The sequence below is a fragment of the Chinchilla lanigera genome, unplaced genomic scaffold, assembly GCF_000276665.1.
Source record: "Chinchilla lanigera isolate Chin_1 unplaced genomic scaffold, ChiLan1.0 scaffold00045, whole genome shotgun sequence".
Classification (NCBI taxonomy): domain Eukaryota; kingdom Metazoa; phylum Chordata; class Mammalia; order Rodentia; family Chinchillidae; genus Chinchilla; species Chinchilla lanigera.
The window spans coordinates 17379099-17406165 of record NW_004955446.1 but is presented as its reverse complement, the minus strand read 5'-3'; the positions used below and the strand labels follow the sequence as shown (position 1 = coordinate 17406165).

General features: G+C 34.0%; 1 protein-coding gene across 1 annotated transcript in view; it reads right to left on the bottom strand.

Annotated features, from left to right (window-relative positions):
• Hcn1 (hyperpolarization activated cyclic nucleotide gated potassium channel 1) overlaps positions 1 to 27067 on the bottom strand; it is a 310929-nt gene that overhangs the window by 51678 nt on the left and 232184 nt on the right. Inside the window, exon 5 of the mRNA XM_005392730.2 lies at positions 17873 to 18019. Coding sequence (XP_005392787.2) covers positions 17873 to 18019 — 147 coding nt within the window. The remainder of the gene's footprint in view (positions 1 to 17872; positions 18020 to 27067) is intronic.

Here is a 27067-nt window from a genome sequence, read left to right as displayed (position 1 = left end):
GTGCCACTGCACAGAAAGGGACTGTAGATAACGGCAACGTGCTCTACAACTCAAAAAGCTAAAAGCCAGGATCTTGAGTGTTTCCACACTAAAGAAATGATACATATTTGAGTAGGTGGGTGTGTTTACCCTGTTTGGAATGTTACATAATATGAGCATGTATTTAAACATCACAAAGCACACCATAAAATATGTAACTTCTATGGTTTTATGTGTGAATAAGGAAACAAATTTAACTAAAATTCTAGTTGAGAGAAAGAGAGCACAGCATTTCAGATACACCTTGGAAAAGGGGAAGTTTTATCCTCAGTGACATTTTGTGAGTTTCACAGAGCAGAGGAGTCGCTAATGTGGGAGATTCATGGAGGATGAATAAACTACTTAAAAATCAGAACCTCAGCAAAGTAGCAAAGACAAGAGCAAGATGCTACATATGGTACTTGGTGCACCACTATGGAATCCCAGATAACGCATAGTTAACTATATGATTGGCTGCATCTATGGCAATTTATGATCAATTTTATTTATTTATTTTGTACTGGGAATCAAACTCATGACCTCACTCTTGCCAGGTAGGCATTGTGCCGCCGAGCTATATCCCTGGCCATATGATCAATTTTAGCTAGTGTTGAAGAGTTCAAGTACAAGTTGTACAGCTGTAGTCATGATCAGCACGGAGTAAGTGTTCGATAGGTATGCATGCTTAGGAAGCAAAGAAGGGAGGGAGGGAGAGAGGGACATGATGAATGAAAGAAAGGACAAAAAGATTTCACTGTGAGAAAAAAGTGTTCACAAAGATTAGTTTTATTCTAAAAACACTCAGAAGGTTTGGAAACAAATCTCACGTATATAAAAGATATGTTTTTATTATTCAGTATACTTCTATAGAAAAATCACAGAAAAATCAAAGATGAGATGGAGTTAAAAGATAACAGAGAAATGATTTGACATACAGACCAAGAGAATAATACCATGTAGGAAACTGAAAATAATGCAGTGGAAATAAGAGTTTTCAGATAAAAAATGATAAAATATTTTTATTTATCTTTGAATTACACAAGTTTTTGGCTTTGCTATTCTTTTTTTATTTTAGAAAATAATTGAAAATACTTTTATTAATAATTAAACTGGTTTTTAAATGAATAGCTTATGTATTCAAATGTGTCATTTGAAACTGCTTGGATTTATAATATTGGTGGACTAATTTAATATTTTTATTGATAAGAAAATTCATCCATTTTTCCATCTCTGTGGAACTTTCACCTCCACATGAATATATCTGGTTGAAACTATAAAATTTAACAAGTATATGATAGGGAAAGCTGTACTAAAACAAACTTCTTGATGTCTACCAGCTTTCATTCTCCCATAAAATTTGCTTATATTGAGACTTACTTTGGTAGAAATAATCACATGAATCGTGAACTGAAACAAAACTTCTAAAAGCTCTTATCCATCAGTCATGTTTCCTTGTGGCATAGTTTCTTAGAGAAAACACACTTAATTATCTCTCCATAAGAGAAACATGACTTTTAGAGGTCCTGGTCTATCAATTGCAATTTTTTATAGCACAGTAAGTTAACTGAGACCGTAAACTATTTACATTTCTAATCTTCATCCCTGGTCTTCATGGCAGTTGTTATGTGTGACTAGCTCTTTTATCAAAATACGTGGCCTGACTTAGCAGCATTGTCTACCTGCCTTAAACTGAGAAAAGCTTTCTTGCCAGCAGAAACTAACACAGAGTCTTTCAGAGCAAGTTACTCCAAGACTGGGGTGGGGGACCCTGCTGTAATCACAGCATTCTTGGAAGCTAAAGCACAAAGAATAAAAGTTGAAACCCAGCCTGGGCAACTTAGCAACCTAGTGAGACCTTGTCTTGTAATTTAAAAATAAATAAATAATTTTTGAAATGGCTGGGGATATAGCTCAGTGAGAAAACCCTGAGTTCAACTCCTAGTACCTACAGACACAATATAGTAATTATAATAATAAGTTGCCCTAAATTACTAAATTGCTAAAGTGTTGACTCTCTAAAAATATAGTTACTTATCTTCTGAAGCATTTGTAGTGCCAGAAAGGATAAAAGTATCAAAGACAGGCAAACAAACACACACCCCAACGCCCCTTCCCTATACAGAAAAGGAAACATAAAAAGCCCACAATAATGAATTTCAACAAAACGGGACCAAACAAAGGAACAAGTGGTGACCAAAGGTGCAGAACTTGTACAACAACATAACTGACATATAATTGAGCTAAACCAGAAATATAATGATAAATAATCAAGAGCCTATACAGCTATAAATATAATTGCATAAATTAAAAAGTTAGGTAAAATAGATAAATCTGTTCAAATTCCAAGTAATTCATATGACTATCCCCGCATCAAAAACATGGTAGGTAATTCCCCATTTTTTAAGTGTTAGCGAAAGGTTGTGATTTCCTTCAGAGTGCCATGTGGAGGGTGGAAAAGGAGTAGTTTTACTGTGGAATGCACACCACACACCACTTCAAGCCAGATGGTCAACATTAACACTAACAGTGACTGTTCCAGCATGGACCCTTCCTGGGATATGGTGAAAAGGTCATTGTATTTCTGTGATATTGCTCGCAACATCAATAATCCACCTTAATCATGACCAAAATATCAGCACACACGAATTGAGGGTCCTTTACATACTAGTTGATCTGATTACTAAGTAGAACATGGCATCCTTGATATTTTCCTGGGTCAGAAGCTGAAATTTAAAAACTAAATTTGAATAATGTGCAGACATCAGTAAATAATTATGCATTAATATTTGTTATGACAGTACTATGGCACATGTACAGTAATAATAGAAGATACTGGTAGTAAAAAGAGAGAAACTGTGATGTTTATAGGAAATCTTTGTAAGATCTCACTATTTTGTATATCTAAAGGTATAATAGATAGTGTGCTGATATGTAAATATACAGGCCCAGTGTGTCCTTTCTATTGCTCTGGAGTGTATCACCATATTGAGAACAAAAGTAGATAAGCATCTTTTAATTTTCAACTTCAGGCATAGATTTCTATCAAGGTTATATTTACAAATACAAAAACTCCTTAATTATCGCAAAGTTTGAAATCCATTAACGGTACTGAAAATGAGGGAGAAACAAAAAAACATTTTCCCCCAAAAATTTCTCTCAGTGGAATATTATTACATTACCTATACTTCTTGATACTACTAAATCAATGTATGAGATTTGGTCAAAATGTACAGTAAGTGTTTAAATTTTAAGAACATATTGCATTAAGAGATACTTTACCATTAGTCCCCCTCAAAATACTCCTCTTTGCTTTAGCCTCATTTATTGCATTCTTCTTGTCGTTTCCCAAAGCTAAATGGGAGTCCTCTTTTGTCAATTTCTTTATAAAGCATGAGGAATATAGTGGATTCTGCTGTCAAGTGAATTCAGTTGTGTAAAAACAGAAAAGCAGGTGTGTAAAAACAAGCTGCTGTGTCCTCATCCACCTTATTCATGACATCTGGCAATATGGAATTATTAGCTTTTCCCCAAAGTCAAAATGACAATCAAAGGCAAATATTTTGAAGTGATTCAGGACTCGGAGGAGCAACAACAGTGTAACTAAAGACATCCATGAACGAGAACTTCCAGAACTGCTGCAGACGGTGGTAAGGACATTGGGATAAGTGTGTTTGAACAGCGGGGCAATATTTTGAAGGGGATGAAGAGCAATGTATCTTTTATTGTAATATTTTTAAAACTTTAAATATTCATTGTAGTTTTAGATTACATATTGTTTTATTTCAATATATATCAATATTCCAACTAGCAAAATGATGCATTTCAAATGTTACAATTTAAAATAGTGATACAACTTCTTTTTATTTGAAAATCAACTCATTAGAAAACTAATTTGAGAAGGGGCTTGATAAGTTTGGCTAAAACCTTTATTTTTAAAAATAAGTCATAATACATACTTGCTATTTATCTATGCACAAATAATACAATATTGAAGATTTACAATACAGTGATAAGTTCATTGTTGCTTTACTGATGTTAATTATGACAAGTGTGATAAACCACATGAGAACAGTTAAATTAAATGTGTTGACTAAATAAATGCTAATAATGTGATTTCTGTAATATTCTTGCATAAGGTGTCTCATCATAAAATTCATGAAGCCTGGGGCTCCATTCCTGAATTTGAGGAGAAGCTCAGACAGCAGTAATTGCACAGGAAGAGCAGACTTGTCGCCTTGGCCCCCAGAGGCTATTTTCTCTCTCAGAGTTTGCCAACTGTGCTTTCAAATTCCTAGCTGGGAACCAAGCCATGGGAAGCCAAGTAAATAAGCTCAGATGCTTTGGGAAATGACGCAAACTATTCTCCCTAATATTGTAAATTAGCATTATTTTTTGTTACCAAGAAGTAACAAATTCCAAGTTTGAACCTAAGGCATAAATGTATTTTAATTAGTTGAAACATCTTAAAGATTACATAAGCTAGAAATTTCACGTCACAGTTTTCTGGGGTCTACTGTTCAACCAAACTGAACAGTTATTCAAAGCCTTATAAAACTTACACACACACACACACACACACACACACACACACAGGGTTTCCCTCCCAATATCCTTATTAGTAATGCTATGACTGTAAAATAAACTTTTATCTATTGCAAAATAGCATAATACAGCAATTAAAAAATAATCAGGAATTTATATCTGTTCTTATTTTGACATAATGTCAGTTTATTTCAGACGTGAAAGTCTGTTTTTAGCAATCCTACACATTATTTTGTTAAAACATGACAGAAGTAGTCACGTTTATTATTTGGTCACAATGCCAGAAAATTTTTTAAGGTGTAACATGGATATAGTTAAGTGCATATATTTGAAGTGTAAACAAATCTTAAGCAAATTCATTCAAGTAGGTCCAACTGTGTAACCTCTATTATAGAGGTACAGAACCATTCTCAGAAGGCTGCCTTTGGCTTGTGCCTGGTCAATTGCAGAAGTACTTGCTGTTATGATTTCTATGACTGTAAGCAGTTTTCTGTGTTCTTGAATTTATGTAAATATACTCACATACTGTGTAGTCTTTTGTATTTTGCTCCTTTTGCTCATGAGTTATGTCAGCATGATTCATACATCTGTGATATAATGGCAGTTTATTCATTATTAACATTTCAGGCTGTATTTTACTTTTTGAGTGTGATATAGCTCATCTATTATATTTTTCATGATATTAGTGCTATTTCTAGTTTTAGACTAATAAAGCTGAAATGAATGAGTCAAGCAACTTATACAGTGGCTTCTTTCACATATATGTCATCTTGAAATTTCTGGTGACTAGAATCAGCATATATATTTAGCTTCAAGAATTATTAATGCTTTCCTAGATGACTGCTTTATTTTTCTCTCGTTTAGGCAATATGTGAAGTTTCAGTTGATCTATGTCCTTGAAAATATTTGATTTAAATTTTGGCCATGGAAAGTTATCTCACTGTCTTTCAATTTCTTGTCTTTTTCATTTCCCTGTGAGTGATGTCATTGTGCAAATTTTCTTAGCCTTCTGATCAGATGATTGTCCTATTTTATGAAGTACCCAGTCAAAATTTTCCCCCTTTTATATACTTAGGGTATTATTTCCATACTCATGAAAATAATGTACTGTGGGCATATGTGTTCAAAGTAATATCATCTCATTTGTGGCTTGCGTTCTCATATTGTAATCATTTTGTTGGTAATTTATGTCTTAGTCTGAGCAGGGAGCAGTGGCGCAGCAGAAGTGTGCTTGGCCCACGTCTTAGTCTGTTTAACTTCATAACAACCAGAAAAAAATGAGATATGATATATTTTCATTGCTTCCAGAAGGATTTTAAAATCATAAACCTGCACTTTGGACTCATACATAATGAGACCCAAGGAAAGTATAAGCAATATCTTATTTGGTTGTTATAAAAATACATTTATAACAATATGTTAAGGTTCCGTCTAGCCTTGTAAACCTATAATGACAACTTAAATATCATTGTAAAGTTCCATTTTGTAAAATATCTAATTCTGCCCTATTATATAACATTACTATTCTTCTCTACAGTATATTTCTAAAAAGTTTTAAACACGGTATCTATAAATATAATCATGACCATTACACAAATGAATCGTAGAGTAATTTTAACACAGTGGAGCTGCTGTTACATTGTTAAATTCCTCCACTCCAACACACATCATATCTTTAGACTCTGCAGAGGATATAGGAGTTACCTTGTAAAGAACTACACATTCACAATCATCTAGGCACAGAGATATCAAAACTGAGACTAGAAGTGGATGAATTCACACATACAGTCAAATCTGTAACACGTGAAACTCATTAAAACACTCTATTCAAGAGTAGTAGTGATACTGTTCCAGTTTAGTAGCCTGAGCTAATTATATTCAAAAGAGCAGCTGGAAGTATAGAAAGGTTTCTATAAGGCAGGGATAATTACAAGAATGAATATAATAAAAAATGGCTAAGAGTTATGGAGTTCTTTCTAGGATTCAGATATTTCTCCTAAACATTTTACATACATTAATTAATTCCATTCCCACAAAATCCTGTCTTAGATATTGCTGCTGCATCATGTTCTGGAAGATACTAAGTAATCTCCACTAACTTAAAATTGCAAGAAGAACCATGGCTGATCAGGCAGCTTGAGTCCCTGACTTGAGTTTGATGCATCCTGGGAAGTCACTTGATTTTTGATATCTAAAATCACCACAAACTCTGAAGGTTAAGATAATAACCACAAATTGATCCTTTTGAATTGTAAACATTTTGGGACTCTGTCATGCACATCTAAGGATAGTGATGAAGTAAAATAATGGATACACATTTAGCTGCTTTTGTTTCTCCTAGAGCAATAGCTTTTAAAATATGTACCTAAATGGTTTTTACACATGGGATCACTTTCCAGCTTGCCACAGTTTTAAAAACACTGTCTGCATTTAGTATCTTGCTGTTTTCTATAATTAGGCTAGCTAATTCTCTACCTAAGGCAACAGCTTTTGAGATATTTGGGCTATAAAGCAAGAAACTGCAAAAAAATGTGGGAGGCCAGAGTTTTGATATTATTGTTTGTGTGGGGGTAGGTCATAGTTTGTACATTGTGAATGTTATGGTTTAGGTTTAGGTGTTCCACCAGCAAAGCCTCCTGTGGTCATGGGTGGGGCATTTTCACAGGTGGTTGAATTTAGAATGTGTGATGTAGGGATTAAGGGTGTGTGATTACTAAATCAGTTCACTGACTGGTTTGGCAACAGCCTGATCCAGGTAGCCTGGATACAATATAAGTGATAGAAAGAGGCTTGTTTACTCTTTTGCTCCCTGTTGCTTTGCTACCTCTGCCCACCATGGACTGTCTCCTCTGCGAACCCAGCCTGCCTTGGAGCCAGCGGATTATGGACTGAAACCTCTACAAACTGTGAATTAAATAAACCTTTCCCCCTTTAATTTTGAGTGTCAGGCATTTTGTCTCAGCAACAAGAAAAATAACAGGGAAAACAGTCCAGGGTAAACTTGAATTTGGTTTCATTTTCCCATATGTACAAAAGAAGACAGTGGTGCTTAGATAAAGGGAAATCATGTCACTGGCCAGGCCCCAGGGCTACAAACTGTTTAGAGAACTTGGCTATACTCATTTAACCCCATCTGGGGGTTTTGCCATCATCTGGGTCAAAGTCATAAAGGCCTAGCCACTATAATTAACTCACATCTTTATATTTTGCAATTGCCTTTGCTTTAAAATGAAAAAAAAAACAAAACACCTTGTCACTTCTAGCATGTTACAACTTGATTAATCTAAAACTTATCCATCTGACAGTATCTTTTACTCTTTCTTTAGATGTGCTTCTTACATTACTTACATTTAACCAATATGAATAACATATTTTATCCAATATGCATGTTTTCATGGTAGATTATTTAATGCCAATATATTTACTCCTGTGGAATTCTTTTAATAATATTTAGTTCACATATGCATGTATATCTTTATATTTTGTCATATGTGAGTCAAAGTATGCCTTGAAAAATAGCTGCTTTAATAATAATTCAAAGTTTTTTGAAAACTAAGAATAAAATATTTCTTTCATGAGGAAAGTGAACTTAACTATATCTTCAATTATCAACAATTATTTGTATGTGAGGTAAATGAGAGGCATCTCCTCAGTGCTTCACAAGAAAATTGGTGTAAGAGGTCAACACAGAAGAGAACAAATGCGATCCCGAGGCATTGCTAAATGATTTGGAAATATTTTGGTGAACGAGCCTCCTGGCCAACATAAATTTATCTCATCTAATAATTACATGACATAGTCACAAATGATGAAAGAGGAAAATAGGGTGTTAGTGTCTGGATGTCCACCAAATTTAGAAATACAAAAATGGATTGTAGATCTACGATTTAAGGGTGTTAATGGACTTCAAGTAGCTATCCTGACCCTGCTGAAGTTATATGCAAATATTAGTGTACTATGTCCTGTAGGTGTCTCATGTGAACAAATAAAAGCTTTCACTGAATTTTCAGCAGGGCTATTACCAGAAAGATGTTAAGTTCCTCTGGTCTAAATGGAGTGAAAAGGGCATGAAGATGATGATGAGGGTGATGAGGATGATGTTGGTTAAATGCTTTTTGAGTTCTCATTTACTTATAACAATCCCCCAAAATAGTAACATTATTAACACAATCTTAGGGATAAAGCCAAATACATTTCATGTTATTAAACAAAAATTGCATGACATGTAGGAAGTGAGGTCAATATTTAAAAGTACGTAGTAGAGCTACACTGAGTATAATGGTAATCAGTAGCTAAATGAAGTTTAAAATGGGGCTAATGTGACTGAGACAATTAATTTTTATCTGTTTAATTTTAACCCATATGACTATAATGTTCAAACCTGACAGTTCAGTTACTAGAAATTGACAAGTTATGTTTGGAAAAACTGAGACAGGGCACTTCATATAGATTGTTTCTGAGCAAAAGTTAGCAATCAAATAAAATGTGTTTCAGGTACAAAAATACATGCCAGATTGAGAAGACTTTATAGGAAACATGGACTAGAAACTAGATCTCTTTAATCATGTTATGTAGATTGTGTGTCAAAATTATAACATTTTGATATATTTACTTAAAATTTATTACACAAATTTATATACTGATTAAAGTGTATATTTAGAGAGTTTATTATACTTTGCATTTCTTTTAACTTTTAAAGGTAACTACTAGAAAGTTTTAAATTACATATATGACTCACAGTACCTTTCCACTGGGCAGTGAGTGATGATATAAAAGAAATGTGATGATACACATAAAAAGATTTGGAAAGGAAATAAATGGAATGCATTTTTAGACTTCTGTAAACTTCCTGTGAAATACTTCATTTAATGAAGAAATCAGCAAGGCCAGTCTGAAATATAATTTCCTAATGTCTATTTATAACTTGAAGAGAAAGGTGAGATTTCCACTGACCAATAAAATATGACTTAGTTTGACGCTTGGAAAAATAAGATTTAGATTCTACCATTTCTAAGAAACTATAAGGAAGTCACCTGTGATCATTTCCTCTGAGCTTACTTCATGAAGTTTGTGAGGAAAAAAAATTTAAATTTAAAAAATAAACAAATGAAAACCTCTACATCTTGAAATAAAGATTTTCAGTTTTCCCCAGGCCCTGACAGACTCTAAGCAGCCCTCCAAGCCCCAAGAGATGGCAACTTAAAGTGGGCCTGCAGGGGCTCTGAGTGGGATGAGGTGTGTAGATACTGTGTAGAAAGTCTCGGGCTGTACCAGACACATTCAGAATTATTCTGTGTGTCAGTCTTATCCTCAGAGCTCAGGTAGACAATCACCAATAAGAAAAAAATGTGAAACTAAGAGAGCTTCAATGTCCTGACAAAGATGACATTTTAATTCCTGTTATTCTTCAAAGAAAGACAGTATCCCTGTGGGTTTATTTATGAAATTTTTCTAAAATACCACTTAGCAGGCTCCAGTCCAGACTTAGAGACTCTGACTCTAAACCTTTAGGGGATATGACTCAAAATCTCTACTAAAGCAGTCAAGTGTAGAAACAAGGGATCTTAAAATAAGCAAGGATCTGAAAGCTTAAGTGTAGTTTGAGGAAGGAAGTTACATATGTTTATATTCAGTATTGTATAATTATAAATAATAAAATGAAAGGGTTTGGCCAAAGTCAAGGAATAAAATGCACCATTCATAAATTACACTGCTTTACAGATAACAATATGCAATATAACAACCACTGTTAATTCCTATCATTTTGTTTTGAAATCCTGTATCATTTTTATTGTTTTTGTGTTGCTTTTGTGTTACTTATGTTGTTGTTATTTTGTTATCTTTTTTTACTCTCCTTACAATAAAAGAATAGAAATTGAATTATGTGTATATAAACACATGGAGGCACTCTTTTTCTATTAATTCATTGAAAGAAACAGTGCTTATACCGTTTGATCAATCTTGCATGCCTATATCTGGTAATCTGAGCAAATACTTTGAAGATAACAATATGCAATATAATAACTGTTGTTAATTGTCTATCATCTTATTTTGGAATTCTGTATCATTTTTGTTTTTCATTCTTTTTATTTTTTATTTTTATTTTTATTTTTTTTTTTTGGTTTTTCGGTTTTTCTCCGGTACCAGGAACCGAACTCACGACCTTGCGCTTGCCAGGCAGGCGCTTTTTGCCGCTGAGCTAAATCCCCAGCCCCTTTCATTCTTTTTAAAATAAAATTTAAAAAAATGTTTTTCTCCTCAGCATTACCAACCCCTCAACATTATTGATGTGATGATTAAGCTTCTAAACAACAATATGGTAGCATGAATAAAAAAATCAGCCATATAAGCAGATCTTTATGCCTTAATGATGTTTTCAGCATTTATTCAAATATTGGTTAATAAAGTAGGTGCCTACTTCAGTTTCATAAATTGAAAGAATTTCCCGAATTTCTATGTCTCTAAAAATAAGGCTTTATAATGAGGTACCATTTCCCAGTTGGGCTAATCTGTTTTAATTTTATAAGAAAGCTTCGACTGCGACATCGCAATAATTTGAATGTCAAAATATTTGCAACGACTTACAGGAACAAGAAATATTTATCTTTAATTGTTTTGGGGGAAGTTAAGAAAATTAGAGGTAGAAAAGTTTGTTGAATTTGTGTAGGGTGTTTTATATAGGGTGTCTTATTTATAATTTTACTTAATTTCCATCTCAGTATGGAAGATGAACTCAGAATTTTTTGTATTAGAAAATAAGTTATAATTTTTGAAGTCTTTAAAACAAAAATGCCTAAAATATATGAAATAAAAATACATGATTTCATGAATACTCCTTCATGAAACTTAATATACTTATATATTCTCTTCAGATAATCTCCTCCTATATATACCATAATATAGCTGGAATCATAAATGTAAATTGCACATTTATTTTTCCACTTGGATAACATAGGCTCTTAATCACATTGTGATATGTTCCTTACCATTCTTTGTAATAACCACACAGTATTCTATCTCATTGGTCATATTACATCTTTGAAAGCCAGTAGGGAGAAAGAAAAACAGACTACAGTGGCCTTTTAAACAGTGATAGGCTTTAGTGTTATTACTATTACTCCTTTTGAAATGCAGTTAGATCATTGCTAAATTAATAGTTTCAATTTATGATTCAAAGATAATAGCTTAAATTCTCTGCATATGCACATGAGAAAAATCTGTGACTTAACTGAAATTTGTTTGTAAAAGATTCAAAAAGTTAATGTTTTCTGCAGTTGTAGTGCTCATATATATCTACTTTGGTTTTGAAATACTTAATCACATTTTAACTTTACAGTAAGAATATAAATGAAGTCTGAAATTTTCTCTGTGCACGGCCCCATTGCTTTGCCTCCCCAGCACAGAAACATAATTGCTTTGCTAAGGTAGAATGCAGAGTGATACCAGATAGAATGAAATTCTCCTAGTATTCACTTAAATTTCATTATATAAAAAAGAAAAGGTAGAAATAGAAAAAAAAACACCAAAAATCCCAACAATGCTAAGTCAAAAAATTGTATGTTGACTAGAAGAGTGAGTGAATGTTTATTAGACACTTTATTTCTCAGCTGTACTAAATGATATCTGAGGCTCAAGGTCTGTAATTTGTCCTCTATAAGTTCCATCATGATTTTTCTCTAATGGTATGTAGCATGGTATAAGAACGATTGGTAGCGGGGCTGGGGATTTAGCTCAGTGGCACAGCACCTGCCTGGCAAGCACGAGGTTGTGAGTCCCATTCCTGGTACTCGAAAAAAACAAAAACAAAAACAAAAACAAAAAAAAATTGGTAGAATAGGAATGGGGTATACTTAATAAGGTAAAAGCAGGTTGATTTCTCTTATAAAATTAGAGAATATGGATGTCCAGAAATATGCTGAATTTGTATATACACAGCATATACACAAAATATACACATTATAAACACACACACACACACACACACACATATATATATATATATGGTGAATGAGAGGGCTTAATTATAAAAGGTAATTTAGAGAATTTCAAATTTTATAACATAATCCACATAATTTCATTGTTAGCCAATTTGAGATAATACTTTAAGCAACAGAAAATTGGCTAGTATAAACTAGACAAATATATCACACATGCCCTCCTTTAATAGTTCTAATTTAAAATTACAGAAAGAAGTATTATCTATTTTAGGTTTACATGTTGTTCAATGTAAAAGAGCGTGAATGCAAAATAGCACGGACAGCTTCCTCGTCTTAATTATGTTAATATATACCACTGACTACATTGACTGTTTTGTAATAATCAAGGTTACTGTAGAGTTTTGTTTCAAATTTTCTTAATTATTTTAGAATTCTATTATTGAGTTTCCTTTCTCAAGATCAATTAAAATAATCATTATGTTACTATAACTATGGAAAAAAACCCATGATTTTCATTGTAGGAAAAGCAGTGATAATTATAGCAAGCTTCTGTCTCATTTGAAGATGTACATATTTACAACTTAAAAGACTGTAGAAGGAAAAGTTATTTATTCTTCAATTTCTTTTTTCTCTTCATGGATCAAAAGAGAAGCTGAAAGTGGGACTGGATCAGCAAATGCACACATCTCTTCCATTTACCCTTTTTTCTTTGCCCTCCATGTTATCTTATATGTTTTCTCTATTATTCTGAGTCTGCATATGCATCCTTCAACGATGAGAACAAAACCTCCCTGCAAGCAAGTTCCAGTGTATTCTAGGTCACGTGAAGACTTTTTCCCCACTAGTATGTATAGTCTGCCTTTTTTAATCAATTAACTATTAGAGATTTTCTGCAACTGATATTGTATTTTTAGTAATGGATGTTTACTTTTTCCTCACAGTTTTTTAAGAAATTATTTATGTTTTGTCTCTCTAAGCATATAGTAAACACTTTTTCTGTGCCTGAAAATTGTATCTTATAATTTGCCATTATCATAAGCCTGGATTAATGTCTTGTACACATTAAGAAATCGGTAGATATTTTTGACTTTTTTTCTAGAATCTAAGAATACATGAAAAAAGCTCTAGGTTAAAGGACAGAAGAACCAAGTGCTCTTTTCGACACTGTCACAACCACAAGACCACTGACAAAATTTTTCTTGTCTTTTGCTACTTATGACTGTTATATGTGAATCTGACCACTCATAAGACAAAGCTACATCACAATGCTATAACTATAGCCATTTTAGTTAATTTCAGTTAAGCATAATTTTAAAAGGTGTTTTATAAATCAATATGTATACACTTTTTTAAAAGATTCAAAACTACACTAAATAAATATACATACAAATTATGCTTTCTTGTATAACGGTCTATTGGACAAATTAAAGGCCAGAAGGACAAGACTACACTCCCAGCCCAATTCATGCTTTGTGAAAATGAAATATACTGACGTTCTATATTCCACTGGGACACATGATCTGTACCTATTTTCAGCCCAGGGCTGTTCACACTCCATTGTTTAAAAATAGATCAGTTCTGAACTTTGGAGACAGGCTCAGAAGGGCATTAACCTCTTTCTTCACTGTTAACTTTTCCGTTTCGCTCTCATCGTATAAGTCTGATCATGCTGAAAAATAGATCTTACTTTTACACAGTGCAACAGACTCATAATGAGAGGGATATACTTCACTGATGTTGTCTAATTAATTTTTATTTTTAAATATACTGCCGGCATTTACTAAGGCACACATCAGACTTCTCTGATCCTAATATTTCAATCTCAAGTTCTGATACTAAGTCACTGCCTCCCAAAATCTGGCTGCTAAAATGAAGGGAGAGCTTATTAGCACTTTGTTTGAAAATGTTCCCCGCAAATGGGCACATCGTGAGGCTGGGCTAGGGAATTCTCCTGGATACTAACCTCGTACCTTTTGAATCACTCTCTCACATTCACATACAGTTATATTTGATTATATGAATGTTTGTCTTTCCCTAAATTGTAAGAGCCACAAGGGCTACACTGCTGCCCATTCACCACCAAATCACAGGAACACTGAGATTTAAATTTTAATGAGTGCTTTGCAAAAAAAGCCACTTTTAAAATTTTTATATATTTTCCTCACTTTTCTTTCAATAAACTCATAAAATGGCTATCAGTATCATCATTTAAGATGAAGAAAATGAGCCACATATATGTTTAAAAAAATCGCCCAAATTTAATATCTAGTTAGTCCCGGGACTAGACTTCAATGAGGCTGGTGGAACAAAGGCCATGGTGGTAACCATAGTGCTCACCTTTCCCTTGGTACAATCGTCATTCAGTATTTGTTATACAGCCAGAAGAAAACATACTCATAAGTGACACTGAAAAAAGTTACAGGAGGGATTTCAATTATAAAGAAAGAAAGTAAATATTTTAGAAGAGCCAGGGGTAAGTAACAGTATATTATTTGTAGATGAGCAGAGAAAAAAAAAAGGAGGATTCCCCAGGGGAAGCTGGGTCGTGCAGGGACAGGAGGGAGTTGCCTAGAGATCAGGAAGTCTGGCTCTGTGCACTCATGATTTGCGGAAGACACAGCCACAGAGCAACTGAAGAGTGAACCCACAAATAAGGACTCTATCATAAAGTAATAGATACGGCTTTAATTGCCAAATTTCTGTTTGCCGTCTTAAAAGATTTTCCCTCAGAAAATTGTTACTTGCTCCTCTACTTTCTAGACCAAGTCTGTTAGCTGACTGTGAGATAGAAATGTTAAGATATCTACACAATCACTTTTCAGAATGCTTGGCAGTTCCAGGGCAGCTCGGTGTACAGGTTACCTGGCCCAGCCCAAGGATGCAAAGTAATATTATCTGCCACAGTGACTCTTCTACACCCTGAAGTTCTTAGTACTGGAGTTTGGGAAGGGCAACCAACACTTGATTGACTACCCATTGGTAGTAGGCAGATTCGGCCTGGCAAATTTCATGGCCCATCTGGACTTCTACAATGAAAACGTCACAAATTAAGTGGCTTATAGGAAACAGACACTTATTTCTCTCAGTTCTGGAATCTGGGAAGTTCAATATTGTAGTGCCAGAAGATTTAGTGTCTGATGAGAGCTTTCTCATCGACTGACATATTTTTGCTATGTCCTTATTATGGTAGGAGGGGCTGGGGCTCTGTCTTATTTAGACATTTAAAAAGCCTCATTTAAAAAGGAGTCATCCCATCCATAAATATCCACAGTCATGTAACATCACCTTCCAATGGCTTCATGTCCTGACATCTCACCTTGGGAGTTGGAATTACAACATCTAAATTTGAAGAGGAGGGACACAAACACTCACAATAATATAGATATAGAAAAAAGAATTTTCTATGAATTCCATGGATGCTACTGGGTGATAGTTATTAGGCAGAACATGTGTATAACTTATATAATGGCACTGTGCTAGAAAAATATCCACATTCCCTGAAACTAATTCTTCACTAATTGCCTAAAATATAAACATGGAGATATTTAAAATAAAGTAAAAAGCAACAATCTGAAAAATAGAACATTCTGGCGTATAGAGTATAAACCAAATATAATCACAGAGTAATATAAAGATGACAGCATCTTTTTTTGATTTTAAAGAGACAAACAGCCAAAAAGTAAAAATGGTACAGAATTCCAAAACAAGATGATAGGAATTTAACCCTGGTTATTATATTGCATATCATTATCTTCAAAGTAGTTGCCCAGGTAAGGCTGTGGAGAAAAAAGAACCCTTCTCCACTGTGGATGGGAGTATAGACTGGTGCAACCACTGTGGAAATCAGTGTGGAGATTCCTCAAAAACTAGGATTGGAGGTCTCATTTGATCTAGCTATTCCCCTTCGGGGTATCTTCCCAGAAGAACTGAAAGCATCATATCACAGCAATATACGTGCACTCATGTTTATAGAAGTGCAATTTGCCATAACTAAATCTTGGAAACAACCCAAATGCCCATCAACTGAGGAATGGATGAAAAAAGACATGGTCTTTTTATACAGTGGATTGCTGCTCAGCTATAAAGAAAGATAAACTAAATGTTTTTATAGGTAAATGGATACAGCTAGAGTCCATACTCATAAGTGAAATAAATCAGACCTGCATGTGTAAACATCATATTGTCTGCTTAGGGCAACATATTTTTACAACATGTCAGAAAAAAATATAGACTGTAGTCAGTTATGAAGTCCTGCTAGTGAACAAAGCTTGTCACTGTTTTGAACACTGATTTTCTTATCTATGCATGTAGCATTCTTTTATTGATGAAAGCTCTCTCAAAGTGCTAACAATCAATGGTTATGCTAACAGTGCTAACAATCAATGGCTTTGAGATGACCAAGTGATTGTATTTATAGAGCACAGAAAGAAAAGATTTAACACAGAACTAAAGTTTTATAGTCTAAAGACTTAAAAGACTTAAAAGAATGACTAAAACAATTACAGAGAGACGTTAAAAGATAAACCATTTAGTGGTAGAATACAGTGATTTAATTACATGTGAGCCAGGGGATATCATGTATCTTTTAAGAAAATGGAGTTTATGGAAAGAACTTCAAGCCAAACTGTACAGAATTAAAAGTCTGAAATGAAATGAAAAGAATAAATTCAGAGATGGAGGAAGAAAAGTAAGTAGCTTAGTGATTCAATGCTAAAGAAGCCAAAGTAGAAAGTCAGAATGCGTACTTTGTTAGGAGCATAAAAATGTATGACCAACAGCTTAGAACAAAAAGCATGATGATAGGTGTTGTTGATAACTTTCCAGAAAACAATTCTGGCAAAGAAGTAAAGACCAAACCACAATAATTTTACATACAAATCCTCTGAAAATAATTGACAGTAAAAAGTACAAGTGTCTGAGGAAATAAGAAATTAATTTCTCATAATACGTGGGCATCTACTGGTTAGGGTCCATGAGATAACCATGGAAAATGAAGATGAGAAGGAGAGAGGGAATAAAAAAGTGCAAAAATCAACAAAAATGTAAATATGTGTTTTGGTGAGCAAAAGGGAATGGACGATTGGAAAGACGTGGACAGTGAGACCAACAGAAGGAATTTTGGAGGGCGAGGTTACACAAAGTAGAATCGGCACAGATTCATAATTAGAAAAAACAATTTCCTGATAATTTATTTCTAAACAAAATTAAAAACCATTTTATGAGTGAAATGTAATGGAGACTAAAGGCAAAAGCATTATCTTAATATTTAGTTCTGATTTCTATTGAATAGTGTCACATCAGGGAGTAGAGAATTTCCCAGGAAAAGGGGAAAACGTTGATAATGTATCACAGAAATTTGGGACTAGAAATCTTACCTCTCTCAGTGGATCATTAAGTTCATTGAGAATGTTTTCCTCATCGAAGATTTTGCCTTGGTATCTGTGTTCATAGTAATCATGTATCTTCTGACGCATGTCAGCAGGTAACTTATGGAAGGACATGTATTGCTCCACTTGCTTATACTATGAGGAAAGGAAAACGGAAATTAGAAAGCACTGTTAGGCTCTAAGAGAACTCATCACATTACACTGCTGTGCTATATTCAGTAATATTCAAACATTCAGTAACAAAACGAGAAATTCTTCAGGAGAAAGGAACTAATGTACTGGATTCTAACATATCTACGCAGTGTTCTTTAGTGTAAAAGGCATCTTATGTATGTAATATACCTTGTGAAGAACTGAGATGTGGAAAGAAGATATGGAATGAATTCAGAGTGAATTTAAGATTATGACTTCAAAAATGCCAAAGGAAAAAAATGAGACATTATTCCTTTTTTAGTTGTTTGGTAAAAGCAGTATGAATTTCTTTCTTGGCTCTCGATTTGAAGAAAGAATCTTGGAACTTTGAGTAGCAAAACAAATTTATCTTAAAACCTCTAGCAAAAAATTGTACCTCATTACATTTTGAACATACAGGGAGAGAGTTTGGCAGCTGTTTAAAAATCATAGATACTTAAGCAAAACAGATGCCTCTTAGAGCACTGATTCAGAGTTTGTGAAAGTAGTAAGGTGAGATTAGAACCATATAACGTTATCGCAGTAGGTTCAGTGGGATGTTGAAGTTAACTTAAGCAGCCAATTCCTAAAAGTGATGTTTATAAGACCTGCAGAAGAGATTGCTTTTGGACAAGGCAGATCTGCAGACTTAATAACCACACACAAATCTTGTTGATGCACCTGACTTTTTATATTTACACACACACACACACACACACACACACACATACACAAAGATATTAAAAAGATAACATCTCACCCAATCAAACAGGGATACACTAGTATAGCTATTACCTAGAAGCCAATTTCAAAAGAAAAATGTCAGGCCTCATTTCACACATGAAATCAGAATGTACATAATAAATAAATCCGCAGATGGGTCATACACACTATCCAATTTAAGAGCCATTCCCTTAGTGGTTTTAATGCAGATGGTCATGAGATCACACTTTGAAAACAATGAATTTTATCTTTAAAATTAGTTTCATTGCACCGATGAGAGAATTGACTACAAATAAAAAAGTAAAAAGCAATAACAGTGGTAAATTTACTTTAATGATTCATTCTTTAAGTAAAACACAATCGACACACATGGAAAAGATCTCAGATCTCTTCCTGATAACAACTGTGATGAAAGAGCTGGGTTTCTTGACTTTGTCCACAATTATTGTTGAGTATAATTAGTAACTCACAACAGACACTGATAACTGAGAAATGAGAATCATCAACCTACTGTGTTATATTTCTTCAATCTTTTTCTATAGTCCTTATGCATAAAATCCATATTGTTTGTAAATTTCTTTTTGGAGAGTAGTACTCTCAGAAGAAATATCACTTTGTCACAAGACTGTATTTATTTGTAAGCTTAGTCTCTTCCAAAGAATATACAACCTGCAGCTCTATGATATCTTCCTGAAGCAATTTAATCATGACACAATATTTTGAATTTAGGCTCCAGTCCATCACTGTCACTGTATATAACCGGTACTAAATACTTAACATTTGATAATTTTTCCTGCAAAATATCTGTGCCTACCAAACTACAAAATGTTTTGCTAACCCACTTCCAGAGACTGTAAATGCAGTTGTCTTGGCATCTCATGCAGCTGGCCTATGTGAAAGAAGATTTGGTGGTGCTCTCTACAGGAATGCTGAGAAGAATATAGTTGGTAAGTAGTTGGAACAGAAAAGTTCTGTCTTTATTACTGGAAATGTCTGCATAAATGGTTGCTGCTTTTGGTCAAAAATATACTGTTTAGAGTGTGAAAGTTTTGTGAAAACCCAGAATGTTAGCTTCTGCTCTAATGAATTACAAATAGTCTTCCGGGTTTAATCAGTCTGCTTGATTAAAAAACCACTGATATCTTTGTTGGTGAGTTTCCCGGAACTTCACTCTTGCACTTTACACAGAATCAGCATGTTCCTGCTGCCAGAATATTGAGTTCATGGGGAGCACACTGTGGAGAACCTCTGGACTGTCTATTCTTATCTGTATTGTCTTTCTCTTGCTACCTTGCATCCTTACCTTTACATAAAAGTCTCACTGAAGCATATTCTGTGCAGTCCAAGATTCATTGCTGCTTGGAGTAGTAAGAATCTGCAGCTTTAACTGAAAAATTACACTTTACATTTCTTCATCCTTTGCTAGGTATCTTAGGCCAGCATTAAAACTTAATATTTTATTCACTTGGAGGAAATTGCTGCCTCTGTACAAAGGGCTACTGATATATAATGTAAGCTGTGCTATCTCTACATCTCTGGAATTTGAAAATCCGTCATTGATTGGATGAATACAAATATTACATATGGAGCTATTTTAGTTTCATAGAAAATCATCGTTGTGTGAATCTAGTTATTTTTCTTTACACAAATCATTTCACCTCAATATACCTTAATTTATTAATCCACAATAAGAGGGCATTAGGTTAACTGATCTTTATTCTTTCAGAATAACGTTCTAAAATTCTATGAATAGTTCTTGTTATTTACTCATGGTTAGCTAAGTTTGATTTTGAGGGCATATATTTTAATAATTCAATAATGCATAGTATTTATTGGTCAAATAAACATGAGATTTCTATGTGCCGGTGGGTTTTAACCCATTTCCACCCCCAGTTTAACCTCATGTCTTGTTAGAAATCCATATTCACAGTATCACTCCAGAACTACTGAATCAGAAACTCTATATTTGGGACTCAGCAGTCTGTGTCTTGCCAGGCCCTCTATACACTAAAACTGCAAATCATTGCTATATGCCAAGGACTGTGTTATCTTAGGACTCAAGGAAGCATGTGTGACTGAGAGCAGGGGAAAATGAATTCAGTTTTTGGCAAGTTAAGCTTAAGATGCTCATGGCATTTTGTCATGTTTATATGTAGGTCAGACACTCAGAGGAGGAAATACACACATTACCAGTGACTGTAAGTACACTAAGGGCCACTGTGTCAATAGGAGAGCTGGGAATTAGGGGGTTAAGGGTGCTGGTAGCAACCATTAGGATATGAGATCAGAACCAGAAAACATGAGTATCAGAAGCAAAAATTTCAAAAGGGGAGTGTACAGAAGCTGAATATTCTAAGGGAAAAAAATGTTTTGGACAGTGGCCATGGATTTGGAAATAAGGTAGTAAACTGTGTTAGATACGACACTGAAGGAAAGTCAGAGCTATTTCTTTCTGTTTCCCTCACACTTAACGAGAGTTGTAAAAAACAAATGGAAGCATCACTTCCATGTGATATGAAAAAAATAAAATCTGCTCTTTTAAGAAGACATCTAGTGACCAAGTTGAAAACAAAAAATGAGTTAAACTATATGCTAGAAGTTGTACATAAATAAGCTGGCAGTAAAAAGTAGCAATGTTTCTATTAGTTGTAGTAATGAGCATCTCTAAATATTCCTTGATAAATCTAATTGTTCACTAATAAACACATTTTTTGAAAAGCAAACCTAGACAATTAATGGAATTAAATTATCAAATTCCCTCCATTTTATAACTTCTTTCATTTCTTAAACAATGTAAAGATGGATTGCAACTTCCTACATATAACTGAAATTGAAAACCCACTGAGTGCTTATAGTTTCTGAGATCACACTGTAGCACGGAGCAATACTCCAATGCTTGTATTTTCTGCCCACATAAATATTGAACACAAGGCAAAGTAGGCCATTTGATGACACCTGTTTTGTTTCTTGGATGTTTAGGACACTTTTATTTCTTGCACACTCAGCTTTTATTCATTCTCTCTTTTTTCAACCTCTGTATTCCAATCAAATAGATATTCAGCTTTCTTTAGAAAATTTCCTGTAGGATTTCACTTTTCAATATCTTTGGTTGGGTTCATGATTCTCAGAACCCAGGTATTTCTTTTGGTTTATATATTCATATTTCTGGAACAAACACTCAAACAACCCAGAAATGTTATGTAGAAAATAGGCTTTCCAAGCCTTTGCATTTGTGAAAATGGCATCATTAAACTCTCAGTCTTGATTAATAATTGAACTATGGAATTCCAGGTTGAACTTCTTAAGTTGGATGGTGAGTGTCAGATTTGAATTAGACCCTCTATGCTATATTTGCACCCTCTCTTTCTCTCTCTCTCTCCTTCTCATGAGTGAGACTGGGTTTTGCTGTGCCGTTCAACCTGGCTAATCCAGGCTGGTCTCAAATTTGCAGTGATCCTCCTGCCTCGGCCTCCCAAGTGCTGGGATTACAGGTGTGCACCACTATGCCCAGCCATTAAAAATGATTTTAAGGCATGATTTTTATAAATATGTGAGTTTAAAACTATCAACTGGATTTAAACTTTTTAGAGAGGCTTTCAGTAACCCAGGCCTAAACAGACCTATCTACGTTGGGAGCAGGGGTAAGTGAAAGAGCAAGATCTAGAATGATGATGGGAGGGAATAGGAGGTCTGGTAAATGTAAGTTTAAGTTTTCCATAAAGCTTAAAAGGCACATAACACATTCACAATTTTTTCATATGCAAAATAAAATGCCATCATAAGCCTGAGTCACCTTAGTTTACCCATAGCCCTTCATCTCAAGCCTAAGGACATCACCAGATCATATAAATTCTACCTGACAAAAGTTGGAATAATTGTTGATTTCTCTGCATCTCAACTTTATTTCCAGAATCCTGACTAGATAGCATGTCTGCACACATTAAGCTCTCAAGTGTTCACTGAATGGAAATCTGGCTTGTTATACACATTCTAAAAATTCCTTGGATAACAAAGAAAAGAAGGCTGTGATGCCTGTCTCCTTTCAGTTACAGAAATGGTACCAATGGAAGATGACACTCTAACACAGGGACTGACATTTACGATTAGTATTGTATTGTTATTGGCTATTGTTTATCTGAGAACTTTCATGATAAAATTAACCTGAACTAACCTTTTAAAATGATAATTAAAATGAAATATTTAATTCTTTCTCAAATAACATAATCAATTACTATATTTTTTTTTATATTGAAGTAAATAATTGGATTTGCATGCCAGGTGTGGTGGTGCACCCCTGTAATCCCAGCACTCAGGAGGCTGAGGCCGGCGGATCACTGGGAGTTCGAGACCAGCCTGGGCTACAAAGTGAGCTTAAGGCCAGCCTGAACTGTATAGTGAGACCCTGTCTCAAAAATACACACATACACAAAAAATGGATTTGTGACTAATCTATGTTATTTTCTACCAAAGATGCTTTCAGTATATTTCTTTATTTATGATAATTCTATTATGATAATATAGATAAATATACAAGATCATTTTATATATAAAAACTAGGTTATATCTAAATAAATTTATCAAGGATGATTCTAAAATGTTTGCAGCAAGATGGAATAATTTGTAAGGCCTATGTTACATACATGAGAAAACTTTCAATTTATAACTAGTGAGGAAAATTTTTCTTTGGTTGAAATGGATTCCTGATAGTTTTCTGAAAAAAATGAAATTACACAATCATTACAGAGTAATTTACATATTAATAAAGATTTGGGAATTTACCTGAATTTGACTTCCAAAAAAATCAAATGAAAAATAATAAATGAAAATCACAAATGAAGAAAAGCAGGTAAGTGCAAGATTTTTGTAGCAGAAGTCTGAGTCAGAAATCCCTAGTTTGTATGTCTTTTTCTGTGTCTTTTTTTGGGAAGTTTTATAGTAATGAAAATAGGTTTCTCTATAGGTGAATGAATTTTTATCTCTCAAGATATGGGGATGGATTTTTACTATACAGAATGTACTTTTATTGAAATACGACCAAAATCACATCCTATCGCACTCACACTCACAAAACCCTAGCAAAGAATATTATAAGACAAAACTGACAGTTTTTCCATTGAGAATTATTTCTTCCCATGTAAATAGTCACTTCTGCTCATGTTTATGGCATCTAGCTATCTATTCAGATATTCACAATGAATTATACTGACACGTATATAAGATTCAAAGAAAACCCCTTGAAAAACTTTTATACCACAGATATAGTTCTGAATTATTTATTATTAATATAATTTTGTTTGAAAATGCTAAGTTAAACATTATTTTCTAAAAGTCAGTTTAACATTATTTAGTAATAACTAACCAAATAATTAAAATAGAAATAATGAGAAGTTAGTATATTTAGCAATTAGGAGAAATTGTTTATTTACTAAGCAAGCAAATTACCCATATAACACATGCTTAGAAAGTTAATTTATTTATAAATGTAGACTAAAACACAAAAGGATACATGATTGCTAAACAAAAACAGTTCTCACAACCATTATCATGGAGTTAAAAGATGTTTGCATGTTCTCACAGTCTTTTAGAGTGTCTTGCTGTTCTGTATGATTTTAGTGTTTATTGTAGCCATATCTCTCAGTGTGTTTGTATGTGTATAAAATTCCTTTTTTAAAATGAACAAGAGTACAGATTGATGTAATATGCCTACCATAGTAAGCCAATCACACAGAAGTTTTTCAGACATGGCATTTAAAACATGCTATGCTATTTTAATATTTTTATTTCCATCCCCCAATAATTTCTTTTGGTGACAGAAAATGACATATTTGGGGCCGGGAACAGAACTCAGTGGCACAAGCGCCTGCCTGGGAAGCATAAGGTCCTGAGTTCAATTCGTGGTTCCAAAAACAAAGACAAAAGACATACCCTAAAAGTAAGAAAGAATAGAAATACTCACACAAAACACCTACTAAATCACTTTTCTATATGTCCCCATTTTTCTTATACACAGTGGAAGAAGGGTCTCTTCTTACATTTGAGTCCAATCATTTAACTCTTTGAATACCATTCTGTATCTCTTCTCAAACTCATAACTCTGTTTCTTTAGTTCCTATACTTTTCTCTTGCTTCCTTTCCCCTTTCCCCCATCATAGTTCCTTTTTACCTTTTAAAAAATTTCTTCCCCTTTCACAATATCTATTGTACACTTTGAACCATATTTACTCTTTCAATTTCTCATACCAGGGAGATAATATCATGTTTATACATGTGAGTCTGATTTATTTCTCTTATGAGTATGGTCCTAACTTGCATCCAATGACATATAAAAGTCTCAAATTTATCCTTCTTTATGGCTGAGTACTACTCCATTATATCAAAATGTGTCTTTTTTATCCATTTCTACGTTGATGGGCATTTAGGTTGTTTCCAAGACTTAGCTATTACAAATCACACTGCTATAAACATGGGTGTACATATATCACTGTGATATGATGTTTTTAAATCTTCCAGAAAGATACCCAGAAGAGGAAAAGGTGGGTCAAATAAGGCCTCTAAGCTTAGCTTTTTGAGGAATCTCCATACTGATTTCCACCGTGGTTGCACCAGTCTTCACTTGCACCAACAGTGGTGAAGGACTTTTTTCTCCACAGTCCCTCCAACATTTGTTATTGCTTGATTTCTTGATAATAACCATTCTTTCTGGAGTGAAATAGAATCTCAATATTGTTTTAATTTGCATCGCTCTAATGACCAATGATGTTGAACATTGTTCATGTATTTATTTGCCATTCATATTTCTTCATCTGAGAAGAAATGTGTATTCATCTCAGATGCCCCTTTAGTTGCTATGTTTTATCCTCAACTACCTGCATAATGACTCCAGCCAAATAGCATTTATTTTCATTTTGTTTTATTTGTCTTGATAAATAAGAATTGCATATAATATGTGATGTTTAATACACACCTGCATTGCATAATGATGAAATCAGGATAATTAGCATATTCACCACTTTAAACATGTATTATTTCATTGTGATGACATTCAGAGTCTTCTGAATTACTCCCTCAAAATAAACAATATATTAACTATAATTACCCTACAGTGTAAAGAGCACCAGAACTTATTCTTCCTGTGTAATTCTGAACTTACTGAGCAATCTCTCCTCATAGCCTTCTTCCCAGTCTCTGAGAATCACATTTCTACTCCCCATTTCTCCAGTTCTGTCCCATGTCTATGGGATTCAACATATGAGGGAACTCAAACAAAACAGTATTTTTTTTTCTGAGTTTATTTTCATTTACCATGTGTCCTCTAAGATCATGTATTTTGTTGCAAACTATGGAATGTCATCTTTATGGTGAGATAGTATGCATCTATATACCTATAACTAAAAATATATCCACCTCTTTGATTGAAATAATCCTAAGAACAACACTAAGATATTGGACCCTATTTTCTGGCACTCAATTAAAAACTCAAACTTATTTGTATTTACTCTATTCATCACAAACTCTTCATGAGATTGCTACCATAAGCAATACTACATAGATGAAACAGAGGCAAAGAGAATTTCAGAACTTGTGAAAATTTACACAACTTATTAGTTCAACTCAGTTGTGTGAATTTGTACTTTTCAAATACTGAATCCAGTATCTGAAACTCAGGAAATACAGATCCATTATCTACACTCCTCTGAATTACAAGATATTCCTGTCTGCATAAAATGAATGTCTAATGGTAACAAGCAGACCCCTGCCTATCAGTCATTTTTCTTTTTTTTTTTTTTTCTCTGGTACCGGGAACCGAACTGACGACCTTGCGCTTGCTAGGCAGGCGCTTTGCCACTGAGCTAAATCCCCAGCCCCAGTCATTTTTCTTCTTCCTTTTTGCAACCAATTCCTTCAGTCATCTACCTTTATTAGCTCATTGTATACCTCTCATTAATATCTTAAATATCCAGTAATACCTTCTCTTCCTTCTGGTTCACTAATAACACTCTTGCATGTCTGTGTTTTGCTATGACTGTAATATCTAATTACCTACTTGACAAAGATCACCTTATCTGCATAGTATTGAACACCAGTAGCAAATCCTATCTATGCTCATGTTATATATGTATCTTTGCAAACTGCCTCACATCTGACTTCACTATGCTGTGGACAGTCCATGTCAGGCTTTCTGCATCAGGGTAAACTCGGAAGCTTTGAGAACTTACTCAGCTCAATCTAGCTCTACATGGACATTTGAGTGGGAAGAAGAGTAGGTAACCTTCAGAGGATAATAGCCAA